The sequence below is a fragment of the Lithobates pipiens genome, unplaced genomic scaffold, assembly GCF_037356315.1.
Source record: "Lithobates pipiens isolate NorthernLeopardFrog02 unplaced genomic scaffold, aLitPip1_a1.2 Scaffold_16, whole genome shotgun sequence".
Classification (NCBI taxonomy): domain Eukaryota; kingdom Metazoa; phylum Chordata; class Amphibia; order Anura; family Ranidae; genus Lithobates; species Lithobates pipiens.
In genome coordinates this window covers 400,553,748-400,576,611 of record NW_027507748.1, presented here as the reverse complement: position 1 = coordinate 400,576,611, position 22,864 = coordinate 400,553,748, and the positions used below count along the sequence as shown (strand labels likewise).

General features: G+C 41.0%; 1 protein-coding gene across 2 annotated transcripts in view; it reads left to right on the top strand.

The window, feature by feature from the left end:
* The window catches only part of LOC143983070 (S-adenosyl-L-methionine-dependent tRNA 4-demethylwyosine synthase TYW1-like), a 321,868-nt gene that overhangs the window by 127,856 nt on the left and 171,148 nt on the right, over positions 1-22,864 (top strand). For both annotated transcript variants that reach the window (XM_077482324.1, XM_077482323.1), the window contains exon 9: positions 20,600-20,652. In XM_077482324.1, the coding sequence (XP_077338450.1) occupies positions 20,600-20,652 (53 nt within the window). The remainder of the gene's footprint in view (positions 1-20,599; positions 20,653-22,864) is intronic.

The following is a 22,864-nucleotide window of genomic DNA, read 5'->3' as shown; positions in this document are numbered from 1 at the left end:
CAGACCAGCTCCAAAAGCACATCGTCCGCTGCTCCCCTTCAGCAAGTAGAACCAGAATACCTTCTAAGAATGAGGACCCGGAAGTGCCAACTGGCTCTTCTTTGGTGGAGCCCTTTGCAAAATCAGTCAGAGGCCATAGGTTGGGAGGAATCTGAGGAAGCGCCTCAGAAAATCCAAAAATATTTTTCAACTTCAAAAAAGGGATCCAGAAACCTTTCCCTTTGTTGAGGAACTAGACCTCATTAAAGACGAATGGGGAAAGATCCGACAAGAGGTCCTGCCTTAATAGGCTAGCAAAAATGTATCCCTTGACAGAACCTAGGGTTAACACCTTAATTAATGCTCCAATAGTTGATGCTGCTCTAATGTGCCTGGCAAGGCATATCACCCTACCCATGGAGGACACAGTTTCCTTCTGAGGCATATTGGGTTGGCAGATCTAGAACTAACATAAGAATACTCCACGGCGGGAGATGCCTGTAGACCAGCAGCCGCCACGGTGGTAGTGGGTAGAGCTATCTCTGCTTGGGCTTCCAATACAGAAAAATCATTTCAGGAGGGAGCACACCAAGAGAAAATAATTATTTCTCTTCAAGAACTCAAATTGGCAGGAGACTTTGTTGCAGAAGCCTCTGTGGACGTTATCAGGTCCTCGGTCTGGGCAATGTTAGCTAAAGTAATGGCGAGAAGAGCTTTGTGGCTAAAACCTTGTATCGCTGACGTCGCATGAAAAACAAATTGGTGCGAAATTCCTTATGACGGCTGTAACCTCTTCGGCCCCAACTTGAATGCAGCCATTTCCAAAGTTACAGAAGGCAAGTCGGGCCTCATTCCCTCTGACAGAAGCCCTAAAACTCCAGAGTCCTGCCTACAAACGCAACCTTCCCGAAAGATACAGGGAAGCAAAATCCTACAGACCAGGAAAAGAATTTAAACGAAACTGGAGAAATACACCATCCTCTTTCCTAAGAATGCAAAAAGCCAAGACCACCCTGTCTGGCGAACAGCAGCAATCCTTTTGAGAGTGCGCCTGCGCATCCTCCAAAGTTGGGCGCCAGACTCAAAACATTTACACAAATATGGACGGATCACATCAAAGACCCCTGAACCCTTTCCACAATCAAATTCAGCCACAGATAGCGGTTCTTAGGCAGAATTCCCAGAAATTTTCTTCACCCAAACAGACTTCCGACTTTCCAGACAAGAGGAAAATTCTACTGAAATACATAACGGTTAAAACAAAAGGGAGCCATCTTGGAAGTTCTGTTATGTCAAAGGGGCAGAGGTTTCTATCCCCCCCCTATTTCTTGTAAAAAGAAAGCAGTTGATTTGCGACCAGTAGTGGACTTAAAGAGGCTCAACAAAAACATCAAGTTAGAGTTCTTCAAGTTGGAAAGCCTCCAGTCCATATTGTTAGCAGCGAATCTAAAAGACTGGATGCTATCCGTAGATTTGTCGGACACTTATCTACAATATTCCAATACATCCCGCAAAAGTGTCTCCATTTTTCAATCGACCATCATCACTTCCAGTGCCAACTGTTCAGCATCTCATCGGCTGTCAGGACCTTTTACCAAAGTTCTACCCATCATTGCATACCTCAGGGAAAAGGGACCAAGAATACACCATTATCTGGACGACATACTGCTTCAAGCAGAAAGTCACCAAATCTTGATGCAGCACCGGGAGATCTTACTAACAACCCTGCAAAGTTTTGGTTGGTTTGTCAACTGGCGAAAGAGCAAACTGCAGCCTACACAGAATATGGTATTCCTATTAGCAGAATTGGACACCGATCTAAACAGAGTACAGCTTTCCCTGGAGCAAGTTTGCCTCTAATTCAGAAAATACACAAGTGTTGCAAAACTCCAGGCAGTGGAATGGAGCATCAATGCTTCATTCAATTTACGTCCACAGATATGTGAAACGATCAGTGTGGTGGTACACATTTGAGCAACCTCATGCGGCACAGGCCTATAGTCCCTCCACAGCCAGAAGTTGTTACATTGGATGAAAGCCAGAAAGGATGGGGAGCTCGTTCCCAGAACCAAGCAGCCCAAGGTCAGTGGCAGTTTTGAGCTCAGGGTATAGTATTGAATATACTGGAACTCAGAGCAGCCTTTCAGGAGCACATTGCCTTTGTGCCATACCTGACGGGGAAGAGCGTTCTGATTCAGATGGACAACAGTTGCAGTGGCATATATTCAGAAGCAAGGAGGTACCAGGAGTCGCACACTAATGGAAGAAGTTTGCCCCTTCTTGGACTAGGCATGAGTACATCTGACAGACCTGAGGGCAGTGTATGTTCCAGCAGCACAAAACATGCTGGCCGACTAAGCAGAGAACTTCTCTCGCACAACAAATGGTCGAGCCAGCAGGCCTTTTTCTTTTTTTACAGAGACTTGGGGAATACTGGACATCAACTTGGCGGCCACACCTGTGAACACCAAGTTTTGGAGATTTCTGTCGAGCAAGCTTCCTGTCGGCCGAGGGAATAGACTGTCTGATCCACCCGTGGAATTTCAAGCTGGCATACATATTTCCACCAATTCCCTAAATCGCTAGGTTTCTGTCTAGACTCCGGAGATCATCAGTTACGGTAATAACAGTAATCCCTTTCTGGTCGAGGAGACCTTGGTTCACAACTCTATTGCAACTCAACCTGCAGCAACCATTGCCTCTCCCAGTAACATTAGACCTCCTATCCCAGGGCCAATTCATGCATTCAGCTCTGGAGAAGTTGCACTTGACAGCATGGAAATTGAGAGGACTTGGCTGCTAGAGCAAGGCTGTTCACAAGAGGCGATTTCAACACTTCTACGGGCCAGAAAGAACACCACTAACAAAACGTAAACACAAATCACGAGAAGGTTTTGTTCGGTGGCCCAACAAAGGGACTGGAATCCAATATCACTAGAACCTAAAACTTCTAGAGTTCCTCCAGTTGGGTATTAATAAGGGGCTAAGCTCAAGTACCCTTAAAGTTCATGTATCCGCCTTATCGGCTCAGTTATTAGATGGGCATTACACTCCCTAGTAATACAGTTCATGAGGGTATGTGTCAGGTCACCTTGAGGTGAGGTGACAGGTGCACACCGAAGGATCAGGAGTGCACCGCAAGGTTGTGGACCCTACGGCTGACTGCTGCAGACGGGGGACAGATCCCACTGAGGTTAGAGCGTAAGATTCCCTGGGGCGCGGAGTCTAAGAGCCAGCAGGTGTTCACCAGAGCCTCAAGTGGTGAGGATGGACTTGGCTGCAACTGGCTCCAGGTCGCGACCCCCAGGGTCCCCCAGCTCACACCCACAGTAGGCAACAGGAGGATAAGGATGGTGAGGGACAAAGCCAAGGTCGGGGCCAAAAGCAGACAAGAATAGTCGGGTACACACCAAAAGGTCAGGATCACAGGCAAACGAGGATAGTCAAGACACGCCAAAGTCGGCAATGGAAAACAGTAGCAGAGCACACGGCAGGAAACGGGAAGCTATCACACAAAGGAATACACAATGGTTGATCAGCCCTGATGGCCTGCAGTGCACAGGTTAATATAGGGCTCCCTGATAGGGCCTGGGGTGGAGCCATGCTTAGAGGAGAGGTTATAAAAACCACCAGGTGGAAGTGGCTGGCTTCTTAGTCTGAAGACATGAGGGGAGGTAAGCAAACACAGGAATATTACTGCATAACCATGACGGTATGCCTGAAGATCAGATCTCCGAAAAAAAGTTGTTCTTGGCATGGGACCTCTCAATTGTACTTGATGCACTCAGACCCTCCCTTTTTCCCGACTGAGTCAACCTGTCTATGGAACCTGACCTTGAAGTTAACCTTCCTTATCACCATTACATCTGCGAGAAGAGTTTCTGAGCTACAGGCATTAATATCAGAACCATATTTAATCCTCTATCCTGATAGAGTGGCACTGAGACCTTCGGACCATTTCATCCCCAAAGTATCATCCTCATTTCGTTATAATCAGGATATCATCCTTCCATCTTTCACTAACAAGGCGGAACCCCATGCTTTGGATGTGAAGTCAGTTATTACCAACTACAGCTTCCTTCAAGAAATTGGATACTCTCTTGATAATTCCCCATGGGGCTAGGAAAGGTCAACCAGCAACCTCTCAAATGATTGCATCCTGTTTGATAAACTCTATCAAGAAGGCATACTCCATTTGTCAACTGGCAATTCCAGAAGGCATCAGGGCTCACTCAATCATGGCAGTGGCGACTTTGTGGGCAGCATACTGCAGAGTTTCACCAGAAACTAACTGTAAAGCAGCGACTTGGTCATCTAGACATCCATTCATTTCTCACTATGATAGACTCTTCCCAACTAACTATGGCAGACTTTGGCAGAGTTATTGTTGGAGCCAATTCTACAGCACTATGAGAAATAAACTTTATTTTTCTGCACCCACCCGACTGGCGAGTTCTTTCCCAGTGTGTGTGCTGCCATGAAGGCGTTGGGAAAACGCAAAATTGTATACTCTCCTTTCCGTAATTTTCATTTTGTTGATGCATCTTCTTGGCAGCACACAGAAACCCACCCATTCTTGGATGATAGAGAATAGAGGGGGTGTTTTTATAGCTATCCAACCCTGTCAGGTTGTGGCAGCGGAGTCGCAACCCAGTGTATGCTGCCATGAAGATGCGCCAGGAAAGGAAAATTTATGGATAGGTGAGTATACAATTTTCAGTTTTCAGGTTGTCGTCGTGGGGTATTGTGTTTGTAATTAGCAGATGCACTTGTAGTCTTCCACTGAGAAGAGTTTCAGTGCCTTTTTAGAAGTGAATTACATCTATGCATGTCTGCAGACTGCATTTACTGCAATACCCGCATAGATGTGAACCAAGTCTTAGGGAGTATCTCACCTAGAATGCCTAAAATTTTACTTGCATCTTACTGCAGACTTCTGATAAAATCGGTGTGCAAAACGCATAAGCAGGAAATTACATTTCTGGGAAAGGTCTATACACTGTGTACAGAAGACCTCCAGGTTGCCATATTGCATTGAATTTTCATGAAAAATTACAGAGGCTTTTAATTACAATATCACTTATTGTTAACTTGCTATATTTTCTTCACGAAAGTGGTATTACGCTTTTAAAACTGTAAGGATTTGCAGTGTGTATTTCAACTTTTTCTAGCTGTTTGCCCTGTGTTTTGCATTTTTTTCTTATTTGAATTTAAATGCAGTGTTGAGTGTCGTTTTTGAAAAAAAAAAATAATTTTGGACAAAATGCCTAACACCCACCATATTTTAACTGATTTAAAATTTACAACCAAACAACTGTAATTACACATTAACCAAAAATCATGTAAGATGGATCTCATTTCACTTTATGGAAAGGGCCAGGGACTTATTTCTGGTTTTTGGTTCGATAGACTTCAGTGGATGAAAAGCTTGTAATGATATACACAAAATGCACATGGAATATGCAAACTGCAACCTGCATAGGTGTGAATCAGGCCTTAATGTACTGTTAAGGATAAATATTTCAAATCCATTTGGCATCACAGTTTATTTAGAAACCTATTCAACATCCTGACTTGTTTGTGATAATGGTTGTAAATTTTAGAACACGCTGGTAATTTTTAATGAGTTGCAGAGACCCAATTTTGAAGTTGGATACTGCTTGCCAGTGGTTTAATTGTTGACGCCATTGCAAGCTCATTACTTTCACTCATTGAATCAACACATCGATCAATGCTCAGAGTTAGATACTTCTCCAAACAAGTACAACCATTCAGGCAGCACAGAAGCATTTATTCATAGAGCCAAGGTCATGAGTGATTTGAGTAAAAGAATACATTTAGGAATAATACATTAATGGACAGATATCTGAAGGGCAAGTCTTCTTTCCAATCATTCATTCCATACTAATTAAATCTTATTAAAATGTTCTCTGCAATTTAACCACTTCAGCCCCGGACCAATAAATACCTTAAGGACCAGAGGTCTTTTTCCAATTTCGCACTGCGCTGCTTTAACTGGTAATTGCGCGGTCATGCAATATTGCACCCAAACAAAATTTGCGTCCTTTTCTTCCCACAAATAGAGCTTTCTTTTGATGGTATTTGATTGCCTCTGCGATTTTTATTTTTTGCGATATAAATGGAAAAAGAGCGAAAATTTTGAAAAAAAATGATATTTTCTTCTTTTTGTTATAAGAAAAATCGAATAAACTAAATTTTAGTCATACATTGAGGGCAAAATTTATTCAGCCACATGTCTTTAGTAAAAAAAATGTCAATAAGCGTATATTTTTTGGTTTGCGCAAAAGTTATAGCGTCTACAAACTAGAGTACATTTTCTGGAATTTACACAGCTTTTAATTTATGACTGCCTATCTCATTTCTTGAGGTGCTAAAATGGCAGGGCAGTACAAACCCCCCCCAAATGACCCCATTTTGGAAAGTAGACACCCCAAGGAAACTGCTGATGGGTATGTTGAGCCCATTGAATATTTATTTTTTTTGTCCTAAGGGATTGAATAATGACAAAAAGTACAAAAAGTTGTCACTAAATGATATATTGCTCACACATGCCATGGTTATATGTGGAATTGCACCCCAAAATATATTCCGCTACTTCTCCCGAGTACGGGGATACCACATGTGTGGGACTTTTTGGGAGTCTAGTCGCGCACGGCATCCCGAAAACCAATCACCACCTTCAGGATTTCTAAGGGTGCAAATTTTTGATTTCACCCCTCACTACCTATCACAGTTTCGAAGGCCATAAAAAGCCAAAATAGCACAAACCCCCCCAAAATGACCCCATTTTGGAAAGTAGACACCCCAAGCTATTTACTGAGAGGCATGTTGAGTCCATGGAATATTTTATATTTTGCCACAAGTTGCGGGAATATTACAAACTTTTTTTTTTTTTGCACAAAGTTGTCACTAAATGATATATTGCTCACACATGCTATGGGCATATGTGAAATGACACCCCAAAATACATTCTGCTGCTTCTCCTGAGTACAGGAATACCACATGTGTGGGACTTTTTGGGAGCCTAGCCGCGTACGGGACCCCGAAATCCAAGCACCGCCTTCAGGATTTCTAAGGGCATAATTTTTTTATTTTACTCCTCACTACCTATCACTACCTATCACTACCTATCACAGTTTTGACGGCCATAAAATGCCAAGATGGCACAAAACCCCCCCAAATGACCCCATTTTGGAAAGTAGACACCCCAAGCTATTTGCCGAGGGCCATCTTGACACTATTGAATATTTTTTTTTTTTTTGTCCCAAGGGATTGAATAATGACAAAAAAAAAAAATGTACAAAAAGTTGTCACTAAATGATATATTGCTCACACATGCCATGGTTATATGTGGAATTGCACCCCAAAATATATTCAGCTACTTCTCCCGAGTATGGGGATGCCACATGTGTGGGACTTTTTGGGAGTCTAGTCGCGTACGGCACCCCGAAAACCAATCACCACCTTCAGGATTTCTAAGGGTGCAAAGGCCATAAAATGCCAAAATAGCACAAAACCCCCCCAAATTACCCCATTTTGGAAAGTAGACACCCCAAGCTATTTACTGAGAGTCATGTTGTCTGAACGAAAAAAAAGAGATTGATCGGTGGGTATGCCCACCATTAGATACCTCCCTTCATCCACCCACTTCTAATGATGGACATACATGCACCATTTATATATGCCGAAGCATGGGGGCATACTCCCGCAAAAAAGTTATGCCGCGTACATACGTTCAAACTTTTCCATGGGCAAGCCCCCTGTCGGAATTTTGACCGTATGTACGCGGCATTAGGAGCAAAATCACTCCTCCACCCCTTATGCCCCCATGCTTCGGCATATATGCTCTTTTTTAACTGTGGTGGTGAAATCACCGCCTACAGCACTGGAGTTACAGCTTTATGTATCGTGGGAGCAAACGCTGTTGCTGTCAAGATAAATAAATCCGCGCTGCAGCTGAATGGCGTACCTGAAAACATGAAAAATGGTTAACAATAACACAGTAAACAGTAAAGTATAAAAAATTTGAGAGGAGAGAGAGAGAGAGAGAGAGAACAATAAAACGACAACTATTTTTGGTTTTTATATTTTTTATATTTTTTTTGGTTTTTTAATTTTACTTTTTTTTTTTTTTTTTTTTTTTTTTATACACTTTTTTTTTGAACTGTAAACTGTAACTGTAACGGTTCGGGTCTCTCAAAATGCCATGGCATCTTGGGAGACCCTGTGTAAGTGTGCCTAGCCTGTGAAATGCTGTACCCTACGCTAATACTTCACTAGTTCATGGTAGCGTTCAAAACACTCACCCTGACAAAGACCAGGATTGCCAGGACAGCGTGGACAATAAGAACGGGTGTCACGCCTATATCCGCGCTTGCTACAGACACGACATCTTTTTTGGGGGCTCGTTGGGTAGGGGTACTCGGGAGGACATAAGAATAATGCCTCTCATGCAGCCGGCTTACTGCATTTGGTTGGGAATGGTGAGGTGCAGAACCCTCTGGAAACAGAAGCTCTGTGACAACCTCTCTTTGGAAGAAAAGAAAGGTTAATGTTCCGCCTGAAGTTTTGTATAGCACAAAAGCATTCAGCAAAGCCAATTGAAATAAGTAAGCAGACACTTTTTTGTACCAGCGTCTGGTCTTACGGGAAGTTAGATACGGCGCCAACATCTGGTCATTGAGGTCCACCCCTCCCATATTTTTGTTATATTCGTGGACACAGAGGGGTTTCTCCACAATACCAGTCGCTGTAGAAATTTGGACCGTCGTGTCTGCATGAAGGGAGGTAAGAACGAAAACATTCTTATTATGCCTCCACTTCATAGCGAGCAAATTATTACACCGATAGCAGGCTCTCTCCCCCAGCCTAAGACGGGAATCTACAAGCCGCTGGGGAAAGCCCCGGCGATTAGGTCGCACGGTGCCACATGCTCCAATCTGATTATCAAATAAATGACTAAACAGTGGCACGCTGGTGTAATAGTTGTCCACGTACAAGTGGTACCCCTTTCCGAATAAGGGTGACACCAATTTCCACACTATCTTGCCAGCGCTTCCTATGTAATCAGGGCAGTTCTCCGGCTCTACGTAACTATCTTTACCCTCATAAACCATAAAGCTCCATGCATAGCCTGTGGCCCTGTCACAGCACTTATAGAGCTTGACCCCGTATCTGGTACGCTTGTTGGGAATGTACTGTTTGAATGACAAGCGACCAGTAAACTTAACCAGGGACTCATCAACGCAGACAACTTTTTGGGGAGTAAACAAGTCTGCAAAACGTTGGTTGAAGTGGTTTATGAGGGGCCAAATTTTGTAGAGCCGATCGTATTCAGGGTCTCCACGTGGACGACAAAGTTCATTGTCACTGAAGTGCAAGAACCGCAAGATCTGCTCGTATCGTTTCCTGGACATGGAGTTAGAGAACACGGGCATGTGGTCAGCCGGATGCGTGGACCAATAAGCCCGCATCCGCATAAATTTATGTGTGCCCATGTTGAGGGAAAGGCCCAAAAACGTCTTAAATTCGGAAACCGTAACTGGTTTCCAATCTCTGGCAAGAGACGGCAACTGGGGATTAGCGGCGATGCGTTGACCAGCATATAAATTGGTTTGGTCCACAATAGATCTATAGAGATCTTCCGTGAGATACAGAGAATAAAAATCGAGTGGCGTAAAATCATCTGTATCCACCTGAATACCGGGTTGGGCAGTGAATGGGGGAAGTACTGGTTCTGAAGAAGTGGTGGGCACCCAATTGGGATAGGCGAATTCTGCAGGAAGGGCACTATGGGTACGACGGGCCTGTCTTTGTCTTCTTCTTGGTGGCAGCGGGACACTACTTGTGCTTGCCACCTCGCCAGCTTGAACTGCACTTATGGGACTCGCCACGTCACCACGTGATACTGCAGTGCTGGATGTATGTCCAGGGTGTACTAGGCCGCTGGTGCTTGCCAGTTCACCAAAAGGATGAGCGGCGCTAGTACTGGCTCTATACTCCATACGAGGGACTTGCGGTTCCTGCACCTCAACAACATCAGAAAATCGGGGTCGGGTACGCCTGACAATAGCAGGGACCTCTTCTTCGTCGTCAGAGCTATCTGACATGGAGGCGCTGTCCTCTACAGGTTCGTATTCTGAGCCTGAATCTGACAGATCAGTGTCTTCCTCTTCACTATCTGTCATGCTCAGAAACGTGTAGGCCTCTTCACTAGTGTACCTTCGCTTTGCCATTTTGGGCTCTAAATTTAGGGGTACAGTAGTGAGACTCACAGGTAAAAAAGCACCTAGCCTGTCAGCGACTGTATAAAACGCTACAAAAAAAAACTGTTAGCGATCGCAGGGATCAGGCCTGACTCTGCGAACGCTGCAGTTATGTGTGTTGTGTTTTGTAAGTGACAGTGATCGATCGATACTGCACTTGGGTGGGCTGGGCTGGGCTGGGCAGAGGGGCAAAACGCAGGTGCTAGCAGGTATCTGGATTGATCCTGCTAACAATGCGTTTTTTTAGAGCCCTAAATTGCTGGGCACGCTAGTATAGATCTGATCTGATCAGATCAGATTTTGATCTGTTCGGATACTATACCACTAAGGGAGGTGTATGCTTTGCGTGTGGGTGTTAGCGGTGCTGGCACTAACCTAGCACTGCCTGGGGCGACGCAGACCCTTTCTGACCCTAAAACCAAATTTATATCACCCGCTGGGTGATCAGGGGGTTAAACCTTTATTAGGTAATAAATGGCGGGTGCCCTGATGCTATAAAAAGCGAACTACCTAACCAGCGTCACCCGTAACACTTATACGGTGATCACTGGTGAAAGGGTTAACTAAGGGCAATCAGGGGTTAAAACCTTTATTGGGTATTTATATGGGGGTACCTGAAGCTTTATAAAAACCTGACGGGGAACCTAAATAACTAAATAACTAACTGGCTAACCAGCGTCACCAGTGACACTTATGCAGCGATCGCTGGTGAAAGGGTTAACTCTAGGGGCAATCAAAGGGTTAAAACCTTTATTAGGTTATATATATCGGGGTACCTAACGGTATAAAAACCTGGCGTTGAACCTAAAAAAAAACTAGCTTCCTAGCGGGATCAGTGACACTATTGCAGCGATCAGAAAAACGATCGCTTAGTGACACTGGTAAAAGAGGGTGAAAGGGTTAACTGGGAGGGCAATCAAGGGGTTAAACCTTTATTAGGGGGGGTAGGGGGCTACCCTGGACCTAAAGGGGCCTAACACTAGCTGCCCTGACACTTTTTACAGTCACAACTGACACTAAATGTAGTGATCAATAAATAAATGAACACTGCATTAGTGACACTGTGACTGGGGGGGGGGGGGGCGGGGGGCCGATCGGGGGGGGTGACTGGGGTGAAATGTGTGCCTGTGTGTACCTATGTGTCAGTGGACTGTTGGTGCACTTGGACGTCTTCACTCCTCGCTGTCCGGTTCAAAAAGACCGCCACGAGGAGTGTGACATCACTTCCTCCTCCTGTGTTTACATTTTCACAGGGGAGGAAGTTCGTCACTGGCCAGGAGCGATCGAGAGGGGATGGCCAGAAACCAACGGCCATCCCCTCATCGCGGGTCGCTCCGGCACCGGAAGGGACCACCGTATCTAGCGGGAGGGGGTCCGATCGGACCCCCCACCCGCTAGAAGGCATTCACGTACATTTACGTGATTGTGCCTGCCTGTGCCATTGTGTTGACGTACATTGGCAATACGGCGGTCCTGAAGTGGTTAAGTATCATAGGTTTATTTTGGTGGTGTTAAGTGTCATTAGTCATTCCAGTAATGCATTAAAATTGTTCGTGAAATCTATTATTAAATCTATATGATTGCAGTTATCTTTATTTTCTTTATGTCCAATAAGCTAAACCTAGCTTTTAGTCAGGTTTTTATTTATTTTATTTTTTTATTTACCTTTAAAAAAAAGAAAAAAAATACTGCTGTATCTACTTACAAAATTGTTAACTAGAGTCTTTTTAAAACTACATGTTCATCTAGGACTAACATCACTGCCCTGTGGTTTCGCTGCAGAACAAACCACATGGGGAGGATAAAAAACAAAAAAACAAACAAATGCTGACAGGCATTAAGTGTATGAACTTGGCACTTGCCTATCTTAATTTAATTTCTCAAAATAACTGGAGATTTATTTTAAAATAGATGTACATATTATAGATGTTTACACAAAGGCAACGTAATGTTTGAAATCTACCTGCTATGGGAGAATGGAAATGTATTTTTTATTATGCACATCATGGAACAGTCAAAACAACGTTCTGGTTAAAATCTAATATATTTAACAGCTAAATTAGTTCTGGTTTCTTTTGTAATGGACTTCCCCAGAAAGTGGGAAAACACGTTTTTGATCTTTTTAGCATAGCTTTGTGGTGTTGCATTATCCAGTGTCCTTTGTATAGTTTGGATTAGAAAAAAATTACCAGAGAACTCATTATTTTATGCTCGTGTTAATCAAAGAAAACTTGCAACAACCATCTTATAAAGTATGCGGTTTGCTTCTAATTTTCTTCCTACTAGCCATTATTTCACTGTATGAACGGTTTTCCAATTTAAGCTGTTTTGCATGTTGGTTATCCCATTTTAATCAGTCATTGTTGGGTTAGAATAAATAAAAATAAAATGGGCTAAAGTAAGGTTGTAGGTCAAATCTTTTTTTTGTTTTCATTCTGGATAGAGTAAGGGAAGTCCTGTGTAGTGTTAATTTTGATGTCCATTTTCTATTTTGGTTTTAGTTATAGTCCTCCAGTACATTTTAGTAGACTAAAATCGAACGGGTTTAGTTAAATTTTAACTCATTATTTAAGCATTTCTTTAGAATTGCCAAACTCATTATCTACTCCTAGAGTAAAAAAAAATCTAACATATTTATGGTATTAAGGTTTGAACATGCACTGCAGACACATATTTAGCTGTTGTGTTATATAAGATCTTTATAAATCAAACCAAGTTTCATAAACAAACAAAAATATTGCTTTTTGACACGCTGAAGTACAACTTGAAAATATATAAAAAAATAGAAAAACGAAAAAGGGTAAACTCTATTGACTGTTATGCCATTGCACATATTATCTGAATATATTACCAACATTCAATATCAAGGAAAAAAATAAGAAAAGCCTTTTTTCCTATTTTATTTAATTTTTTTCTTTTAGCAGCTTAGAAGTTGCCCCTACATATTATGTGGTAGCGCAATGCTAATTTTAATGTCAAATTTAAATTACGTTTTAGTCTTTTGACTAAAATGCTATTTTAATTTTAGTCATCTCAATTGTTTTAGTTGACTAAAATCGCATTCAGGTTTTGTTTTTTGTCCCATAGCCAAAACAGAAAGTGAGAGGAAATCCCTGCAAATCAAGGGAGTTCCCCCCCAGGTCACCAGAAGCAGTGTCTCCATTGGAACACTTTTCTCGGGGACAACCCAAACTTTACCATTTTCTTTTATTTTCAATTTCAATAATAGTGGTAGGTAGGACAAATAAAGAGTGTGAGACTCCCTAACAGGAGCACAGACAGCTATAAGATCGAACAGGTGTTCTAATCCTTGTCCACTCTGTCCAAAAAAAAAAAAGTTTTGCCTTTTAGTTATATTTTATAGATGAGCATATTTCAGTTTTCCACTTTGGCGATATTAACTCTCATCTTGTATTTTGCTATGGGGCAGGAATTGAAGGAACATCTCCCCAATTGCACAGATGGCAAGAAAAAAAAACCCCAGAGGGCTATAACTCTCCCTTATGCCATCTATTCTGAAAAAATATAACAATGTTTTTTGCCTTTTAGTCTTGCTTTGATAGCTATGTATACATTTTGCTTAAATTATTTTTTGCTGAAATTTTGTAATTTGAAAGTGCTTTGCCTCGTTTACACTAAATCCTTTTCCAGTAAGACCACCTATCTCTAAGGAAGGCAGCCCATCTCTGGGTTGGTGTGCAGTGCACCACGGCACCATGTGGCATCCGAAGGAAGTGCTTTTGCATCCATTTTCTTGGTCCATTCCTGTGTGTTTGCAGCCCATTCAGAATGGTTGGTTGCCTTGCCAAACAAACATTTGTGCCTTGCAGAAGTACATATCTGGCGTCATAGTTGCAAACTGTTTCCTATTACAAATTTAACTGTGAAAGGTGATTTCTTTAGTCTTCAAGAATTTTACAAACTAATGTTTGTATTACATTTGTGTAGGCACTTTTCTTTTGAGTAATTCATTCAAGAGGAGATCATACAGACTGAAATTAAATTTAAAGTAGTACTGCTGCAAATCGATCATGCCACTCGCCTAGCAATGTGGCCCCAAGCTGCTGGGGTTTGAGAATGTTTTTTTTTTTTTTTTTTTTTTTTTTTTTTTAACCTGTTTTATGTGCAGGTTCACCTGTCCTTGTTTTAAGATGGCTCTTATTTTGCCATTTATATTTCTATTTTTCTGCTACTTTTCTCATTGGTATATCAACCGACCAAATACACTTTTGGACTAGAGCAGTGGTCATTAACCCTGTCCTCAGGGCCCACTAACACGCCAGGTTTGCAAGATAACTGAAATACATCACATGTGATATCATTTGCTGCTCAGTGATTGCAGTATTATAGTTTGCATCTCTCCAAGGTAATACATAAAACCTGGCCTGTTAGTGGGCCCTTAGGGCAGGGTTCATGACCACTGGACTAGAGAACATAAAGCAACAGTCCCTTATTTATTACATATACACTCGCATATCTCAGAAATATCTCCTGTTGCCCCTTTGTCACATGGCCAGCTGGGGCATAACTTAAAATTAGCCAAGTGCTTGCCAGCAGTTCTCAGATCACTTAGTTATTGACTAAAAAGGGTAAGGGTTATCTGATGCATTACAGCAGTGCCTACATAGAAAATTCAGTATGGCGCTGTTTGACTGTATTTCTGACATGCAGCACAATCTATTTTTTAGATTTTAATTGGGTGCATCTTGAAGCTGACTAGAACATGAGATTTACTATTGCTTTCAATGCAACTGTATCAGCCAATACTCAGCTAAAATGTACTAGTGAGTAAAACATCACCTCATTACACTTTAAACTTCATTTAAAAAAAAAAAAAAAACCATGGAGGCTATTATGGCTGACCTTCAGTTTTGAAATTGCCAGTTGTTTCCTGGCTGTCATACAGATCTTCTGGCTTCAATACTTGTTTTGCTTTTTGTCTTTTAAGGTTCTTTGCAGTAAAAGCAAGGAAGCATAGAAACCTCCTGCAGTGTATTCATTTGCTTTACTAAACAAACAAAAAATGCTGTAAATACAATTGTATGTCTTGAATTACTTTTCTTACAACATCCATGCATACACACAACCTATCCTTCCTAGTAATTGAGAATGAATAAGTCTGTGCACAAAAATAATATCCTAAAAAGTTACTTTGATCAGGTTGTAGCAGCTTCACGATCTCCGTAGGCAACTAGGATCCCAGGCTCTACTCTACTAGTGATTGCAAGAAATTGGGCAATAGCGTCATCTTCAGGCATTTCTTCTGGAACAGACATTCCTTGTTACGTCATTATGGAATGCTCCTGCCAGCTTATGTTGCTGAACTTTTATATTTGTAAAGTTTGGATAGAAATCATAGGTACAGTAGGTCATATATGTCAAAAGGTCAAGTTATTGGTGACCTTGGATGCAGAATTGTTGATATTGGTTACGGAATTCCTGCAACAGTGAGAGTATCTAACTGCCAACTGACATTTGCCCAACATATAACAATAGAATCAGTGTTCCCATTGTGTAAACAATTTCAACAGCATTTGTTTAAGACGTATCCACTCAAGCACTGAAACATGTCTGCTTCTAAAACCTTCCAGGGAGGATCAAAAAGAGAGAAGATACCTAGTTATGAGTTACATTTTTTTGCCTTTGTCCCATAATTGCCCACTACAGCCTTAATAGCCATCTTTTGTTCTCAATAAAGAAGCCATTCCAGTGTCAGCGATGTGAGAAAAGCTTTAACTGCAGCTCCCACCTAATCACCCATCAACATGTGCACACTGGGGTGAGACCCTATGCGTGTGAGTGCTGGAAGTCCTTCACTCAGAGCTCCAATCTATTCTGCCATCTAAGGGCCCATCAGGGGGAGAGGCCTCATGTCTGCACAGTGTGTGGAAAGGCTTTTGCTCAGAGCTCCCATCTCCTCATTCATAAGAGGACCCACACAGGAGAGATGACTTATATGTGTGCTGACTGTGGCAAAAGCTTCCTCGCCAACTCTGCACTGGTCAGACATCAGAGGGTTCATGTAGGAGAGAAGAAATGTACGGGTATGGTACTTTTGAGGAGCACCCACCTTCATACCTACCAGAAATCCTCTGCCGAAAAAAACCCTGCAGCAAACACTTCAAAGCCACCTTGTCCTTTCTCAAACATCCCAGAATGCACCTAGGTGAGCCCAGCTACTCCGCTCTTCATCCTAATAAACTTGTATGTCCCAGAATGCACCTAGGTGAAAGGGGGGGGGGGGGTCTTCTCTTTTTGATCCTCACTGGAAGATATTTTGTATATGCTGAGTTTTAGTTATGGCAGTAGCCTCATTCATTTAGAGGAGTGGCATTGGGCTGGTAAATTTTGGCGGTGTGTGGTCGAAATTTTGGTCGCCTTTCTTGTTCTGCTTCTAAAACCTGTAGATGTTTGTTCCCCCCCCCCCATGTAAACACACACATCACATTATTTATATATAATCTCTCCAAATGCAACACAATACTTTGGGTCACTGGCTCATAGGTAACCTCTGACTATTCTCAGACTTCTTGATGTACATTTTTTTTTTTTTTTTTTTGTCAGATACTAAGAGTATTTAAAGACAGAGGGTCAGTATTATTGCCAGAGGACTAGAGATTTTAAAAGCTAATCTGCAATGCCTACTGTGTTTTTCTAAGGACAGACTATTTTCAAAAAATATTCTAACAAGATCATATGTACAGTTAATATATTTTATGTATGTTATTTTAGCTGTGAAAGTCTTCCATGTGTAGATATCCAAAGCCCCGAGACTTTTGCTGGGCACATCAGTCTTGGATGTGATGTCCGTATCGCCAGCAAACATGAAGCTGTTACTCCCTTCATTCCTAGACCCGAACATCACCCACTACATAACTTTTTTTAATTTTAGTTGAGGGGTAGAGATACTGAGAAGGCACCACATGTAATTAGAAGATCAAAAGTGGAGGGGGCTATGATGTGCCTGTATGGAGGTAACTGTACTAGGCAATTGACTCCTCCTTTCTCCTCCTATGAGCATGCTTGTTTTCAGCCCAAGAACTCATTGCTTCTTGTGCTTCTTGTTCCTCCCATGCCCCCAGTCATGCTGTACAGGCACTGTAGGAGTTTGATACCAAGTCAAATTCGGGTACTTGCAGTGCTTCCTTTTAAAAATGAAAAAATACGTTTAATTATGTATTACTGATTACAACGTTTCATTCATGTACAGTATCTCACACAAGTGAGTACACCCCTCATGTTTTTGTAAATCTTTTATTATATCATTTCATGTGACAACACTGAAGAAATGACACTTTGCTACAATGCAAAGAAAGTAATGAGTGTACAGCTTGTATAACAGTTTAAATTTGCTGCCCTCTCAAAATATCTCGACACAGCCATAAATGTCTAAACCACTGGCAACAAAAGTGAGTACACCCCTAAGCGAAAATGTCCAAATGGGGCCCAAAGTGTCAATATTTTGTGTGGCCACCATTATTTTCCAGTAGTGCCCTAACCCTCTTGGGCATAGAGTTCACCAGAGCTTCACAGGTTGCCAGTGGAGTCCTCTTCCACTCCTCCATGACGATATCACGGAGCTGGTGGATCTTGGAAATCTTGCACTCCTCCACATTCCATTTGAGGATGCCCCACAGATGCTCAATGGGGTTTAGGTCTGGAGACATGCTTGGCCAGTCTATCACCTTTACCTCAGCTTCTTTAGCAAGGCAGTGATCGTCCTGGAGTTGTTTGGGGTCGTTACCATGTTGGAATACTGCCATGCGGCCCAGTCTCCGAAGGGAGTGATAATGTTCGGCTTCATTATGTCACAGTACATGTTGGCATTCATCCCTAGTGCTGGCAGCACTCATGTAGCCCCAGACCATGATACGCCCACCACCATGCTTGACTGTAGTAAACAAGAGGAGAATTTGGGACTTTACATGAAGCACACCATGGTGCTTCCATCCCGGTAGTAAACTAAAAAATAAAGGATAGTTGGGACTTTAAATTAAGCAATTGTATAGTGGAGATAAATTATAAATAAATAATATTTAATTGATGACATTGTTCTAAAAACATAAAGAGTATTTATTAATTATATCTATATATATATATATATATATATATATATATATATATATATATATATATATATATATATATATATATATATATATATATATATATGCACATAGAGTATTTATTCATTTCCTATATATACATAGTGCACATAAGGCATAAACATGATGAGTAGACTGATATAATCATAACTACACATGATCAAAGTAAAGTAAATAGATAAATAACTATAAGGAATTAATATAATTACTATGGCACACAAATGCCACAGCGGCAGACAATCATGATACAATCATAGCGACACATGATCAAAGTAGAGTAAATGCATAAATAACAAAAAAAAATTATTTTTTCTGTAATTGCTATGGCACACAAGTGCCACAACGACAGACCCAAGACTGGCACGTGCACCCACAAAGTATATGTGGGTCTATTGGCTAATGTAAAAACAGTATTTAATAGTAACTAGATAGGGATCAATCCATATGAAATACAACTGTGTCAAGTGTAGCTCAATGCGTTTCGTGGATTTTTCTACTCGTCAGGAGCAGAGCTGGGATGCGATCTGTGGGTCCTCCCTCTGCACTTTTGTTTGGGAGAACGGGGGCGGACACCCCTCCTCGCATCAGCGCCACGCTCGTCATGCTATCTGCGTGGCAGAGGGTATTCAGTGCGTGTGACGCCTGGGATGACGTCACACGTATCATGATTGTCTGCCACTGTGGCATTTGTGTGCCATAGTAATTATATAAATTCCTTATAGTTATTTATCTATTTACTTTACTTTTGATCATGTGTCGTTATGATTATATCAGTCTACTCATCATGTTTATGCCTTATGTGCACTATGTATATATATATATATGAAATGAATAAATACTCTTTGTTTTTAGAACAATGTCATCAATTAAATATTTATTTATAATTTATCTCCACTATACAATTGCTTCATTTAAAGTCCCAACTATCCTTTATTTTTTAGCATGCTTGACTGTAGGCAAGACACACTTATCTTTGTACTCCACAAATGGTGTCTTTATTCAACCTTACTAACTATGAAACTATGGATGCTGATATCAATTGGATGAAGTGGATCTTTTTTGGTTGCTTTGCACATGCACTTTTTCTTCTATGAACTGTCATATGGAGATTTTTTTTTTTTTTTTTTTGTACTGGACTTTTATTGCACTACTAGCACTTTGGAGCATTTTTTTGCACTTTATTCCTACTTTCACTTTTTTTTTGCAATATGAATTACGGTTATCTATGCTGAAGATTTTCACTTTATTATCCAGCATATAGCTTTAGTACGGCCTCAGAAGTGCTATTATATATATATATATACATTTTTTTTTTTATTTTTTTTTTAGTGTGTTCACTGCACAGATTACCATTGATCACATTTTCATTATTTATATTTATTCTTTTGAGTCAGCGCCACATACCTTTTTATATTCATGTGCTATTCTGTGTGAGAACACCTTTTTATGTTGGCAGCTTCCCTTTTAATTTATTTTAGTTGGTTTTGGTTTGCGCATTAGTTACCTTCTGGGATGACAGCTATGCGGACTAATTTGATGGAGCGTGCGGCGTATGGTCTGAGCATGTATACACACAACCTATCCTTCCTGACAGGCTGCCCCCCCCCCGCCTTCAACCTCTTTGCCATGAGGTGCCACGTTGAACCTTCGGTAATCGGTATGAGCAAGTGAGAGCATTAACACCAAATTTAACAATCCTGCTCCTCATTCACACCTGAGACCTTGTAACTAGTCACGTGACACCGGGGAGGGGAAATGGCTAATTGGGCCCAATTTGGACATTTTCACTTGGGGGCGTACTCACTTTTGTTGCCAGCAATTTAGACATAGCTGTGTGTTGAGTTATTTTGGGGGTACGGCAAATTTACACTGATATACAAGCTGTTCATGCACTACTTTACATTGTAGCATAGTGTAATTTCTTCAGTGTTGTCACATCAAAAGATATAATTAAAATAGTTACAAAAATGTGAGGAGTGTACTCACGGTTTTGTGAGATACTTGTATGCCTTTTATATCTGCATAGGGTTTAGAGTTCAGTGTTTGATAATAAAATGTTCAAAGTAAACCATATCGCTTAAAAATCCATGAGCTGTGCAAATGCGATTCGAAAAAGCAAAGATAAGTGCCAAGATATTTTATTAACTTCACAAGATAGTAATAGCTGCTTAGGGAATTGTTAAATGATGGATTATAATTTTTTCCTTAATTCTGCTTTCCACTTTCTAGGTTACAGACTAATCGGAAGTCATTCAGGTGTTAAGCTCTGTCGATGGACAAAGGTATTTCTTTGAACGTTTTTTAATAAAGTTTTGATTGCCAAAATATTTAAAAATTAAAAAAAAAAAAAAGAAATATTTAATGTCGCTTTCCTCAGCATAAATGCTCCCAGTCATAATAAATCCAAAACAATGCATTCTTAAAATGTAGTGAGTGAGTCTTTTAAGTCCTACTTTAACCTTGTTTGATAGTTTGTCTACAGCTCAAGGGAAAAATATATTCCACAACTTATTCTGAGCCCCTATTATTCCAAGTCTATCTCATGGGAGTGTGGAGAACAAAAATGGCCAGGATGTGTAACAACTCTAATATTTGCAGTTCGTTTGTGAGGACGGCTCAGATATCTTCCAAATTTGGAATTGGGGACCCAGTAATCCTTTGGACCATTTTAACCACCCTTTTTCCTCTTGGCCTGTGTACAACTAAAAAAAAATTAAGCTGTACATCAATTTATTAAAATGCTGTCTTATCACTACAAGTGTTGGAAGCTGAGCACCAGCTCTATGTGTCCGTCTTGGACCACCAACTCTCTGCCACCCGGGAAAGGACCAGCAGGTGTAGTTGTTTCATACAGTTTATTTGACTTGTAATTGGTCCTGACACACCTTTCTTATGTGTACTCAAGTGTATTCTTCTGTTAAAATGTTTCAAAATAAAGATTTTACAAAAAAAAATGCTGTCTTACAATGGAAAAAATATAAGATGCTCTTTAGAAAGTCTGTTGTGCTGTAAAATCCTTAGGGAAAAAAAGGTGCTGCGCAGCCTTCTTGACCAGCTATGAAATATTTGTATGCCAGGTCAAGTCCAATAAATGAACACCTAAACGCTTAATGCACAACCTGGTTTACCTCCCCGTTAATAGTATACACAGTATAATGAATACACAGTATAATGCAATGTGATATATTCTCCTGTTCTTTTTACAAGCGTTTACAATTAATCTTGTTTTCTTTATATTGATAAGCAAACGATTAAGGCCCCTTTCACACATGCGGACCGTATGTCCGTATTTCATCCATCCGTTTGCGGATGAAATATGGACATACATGCATTCCTATGGCTAGCGGGTGTCTGCGGATGAACATCCGCAGACACCCGATATCGTCCGCCTCCGCAATTGTCCGATTCTGCAGATGGAGGAAAATCCTATTTTTCTATCTGTCTGCAGAGTGGATCGGATGAACACGGACAGATGGTCCGTGCTCATCCGATCCCCCATAGAGGTGAGCGGAGAGCTGACAGGGCGGTCCTGGCACAGTGTGCCAGGACCGCCCTGTTATCCGCCGGCTCAGCGGGGACAACGGAGCGATCCCTGCTAAGCAAGCGGATCATCACGGGGCGGGTCATTACTGATGCGTCCCGTGTGAAAGGGGCCTAACTGAACACCACTCAGTCAACATGTGGATCTTCTGTCCATACAATGCTTTGTTGTCTTTAGATATTAAACCCACTATGGTGGTATCATCTGCAAATATGTTTAAAACATTAGTGCTAGGGTTGCACCGATACTAGTATCGCTTCTGATGCCAAGTATTTGAACACGTATCGGTACTCGTGCAAATGCACCGATACCTGAAACCGATACTTTCAGGCTGTTGTTTGAGCTGTCAGTGGGAATGTGTTTAACCCCTTAATTTACTCTAATCAGCCTTAATTAACTCCCTATTCTCCTCCATTTAATTATTATTTTCCTGCTTTTTTTTTGTTCACGTCTATTTTATAAATGATAAACAATTGAAAATATTTTTTTTTTGCTTTGTTGGTGAATATTTTCACACATATACGTTAACATAGATTTACACATTTCACATTAAAAAGGCGCAAAATTAAAAAAGTAGGGGGGGGGGGGAAATAGGTTTGGCGCTATACCCTTTAGAACTTTTTTGAAAATTGAGACTTGGGTATATAATTAGCAAGAAATTTCCAGCGTGCTGGGTAATAAAATAAATTTAAATAACTAACTGTGTATGTGTCAGTAAGTGTCAACCAACAATTATTATATCCTTTAAAGACCGTAAGTATCATAAAAAATCATAAATTCATAAATCAATTGTAACAGCATGCAATGTGCAAATGAAAAAAATATATAAAGTGCAAGGTGCTGGTGAACAAATATTGATATTTGTGACAGAACTATATAAATAGAAAGTAGAGCTCAGTAGTATATAAATTTTAAGCTATATAGATATAAAAATAACAAATAAAAATGTGAAA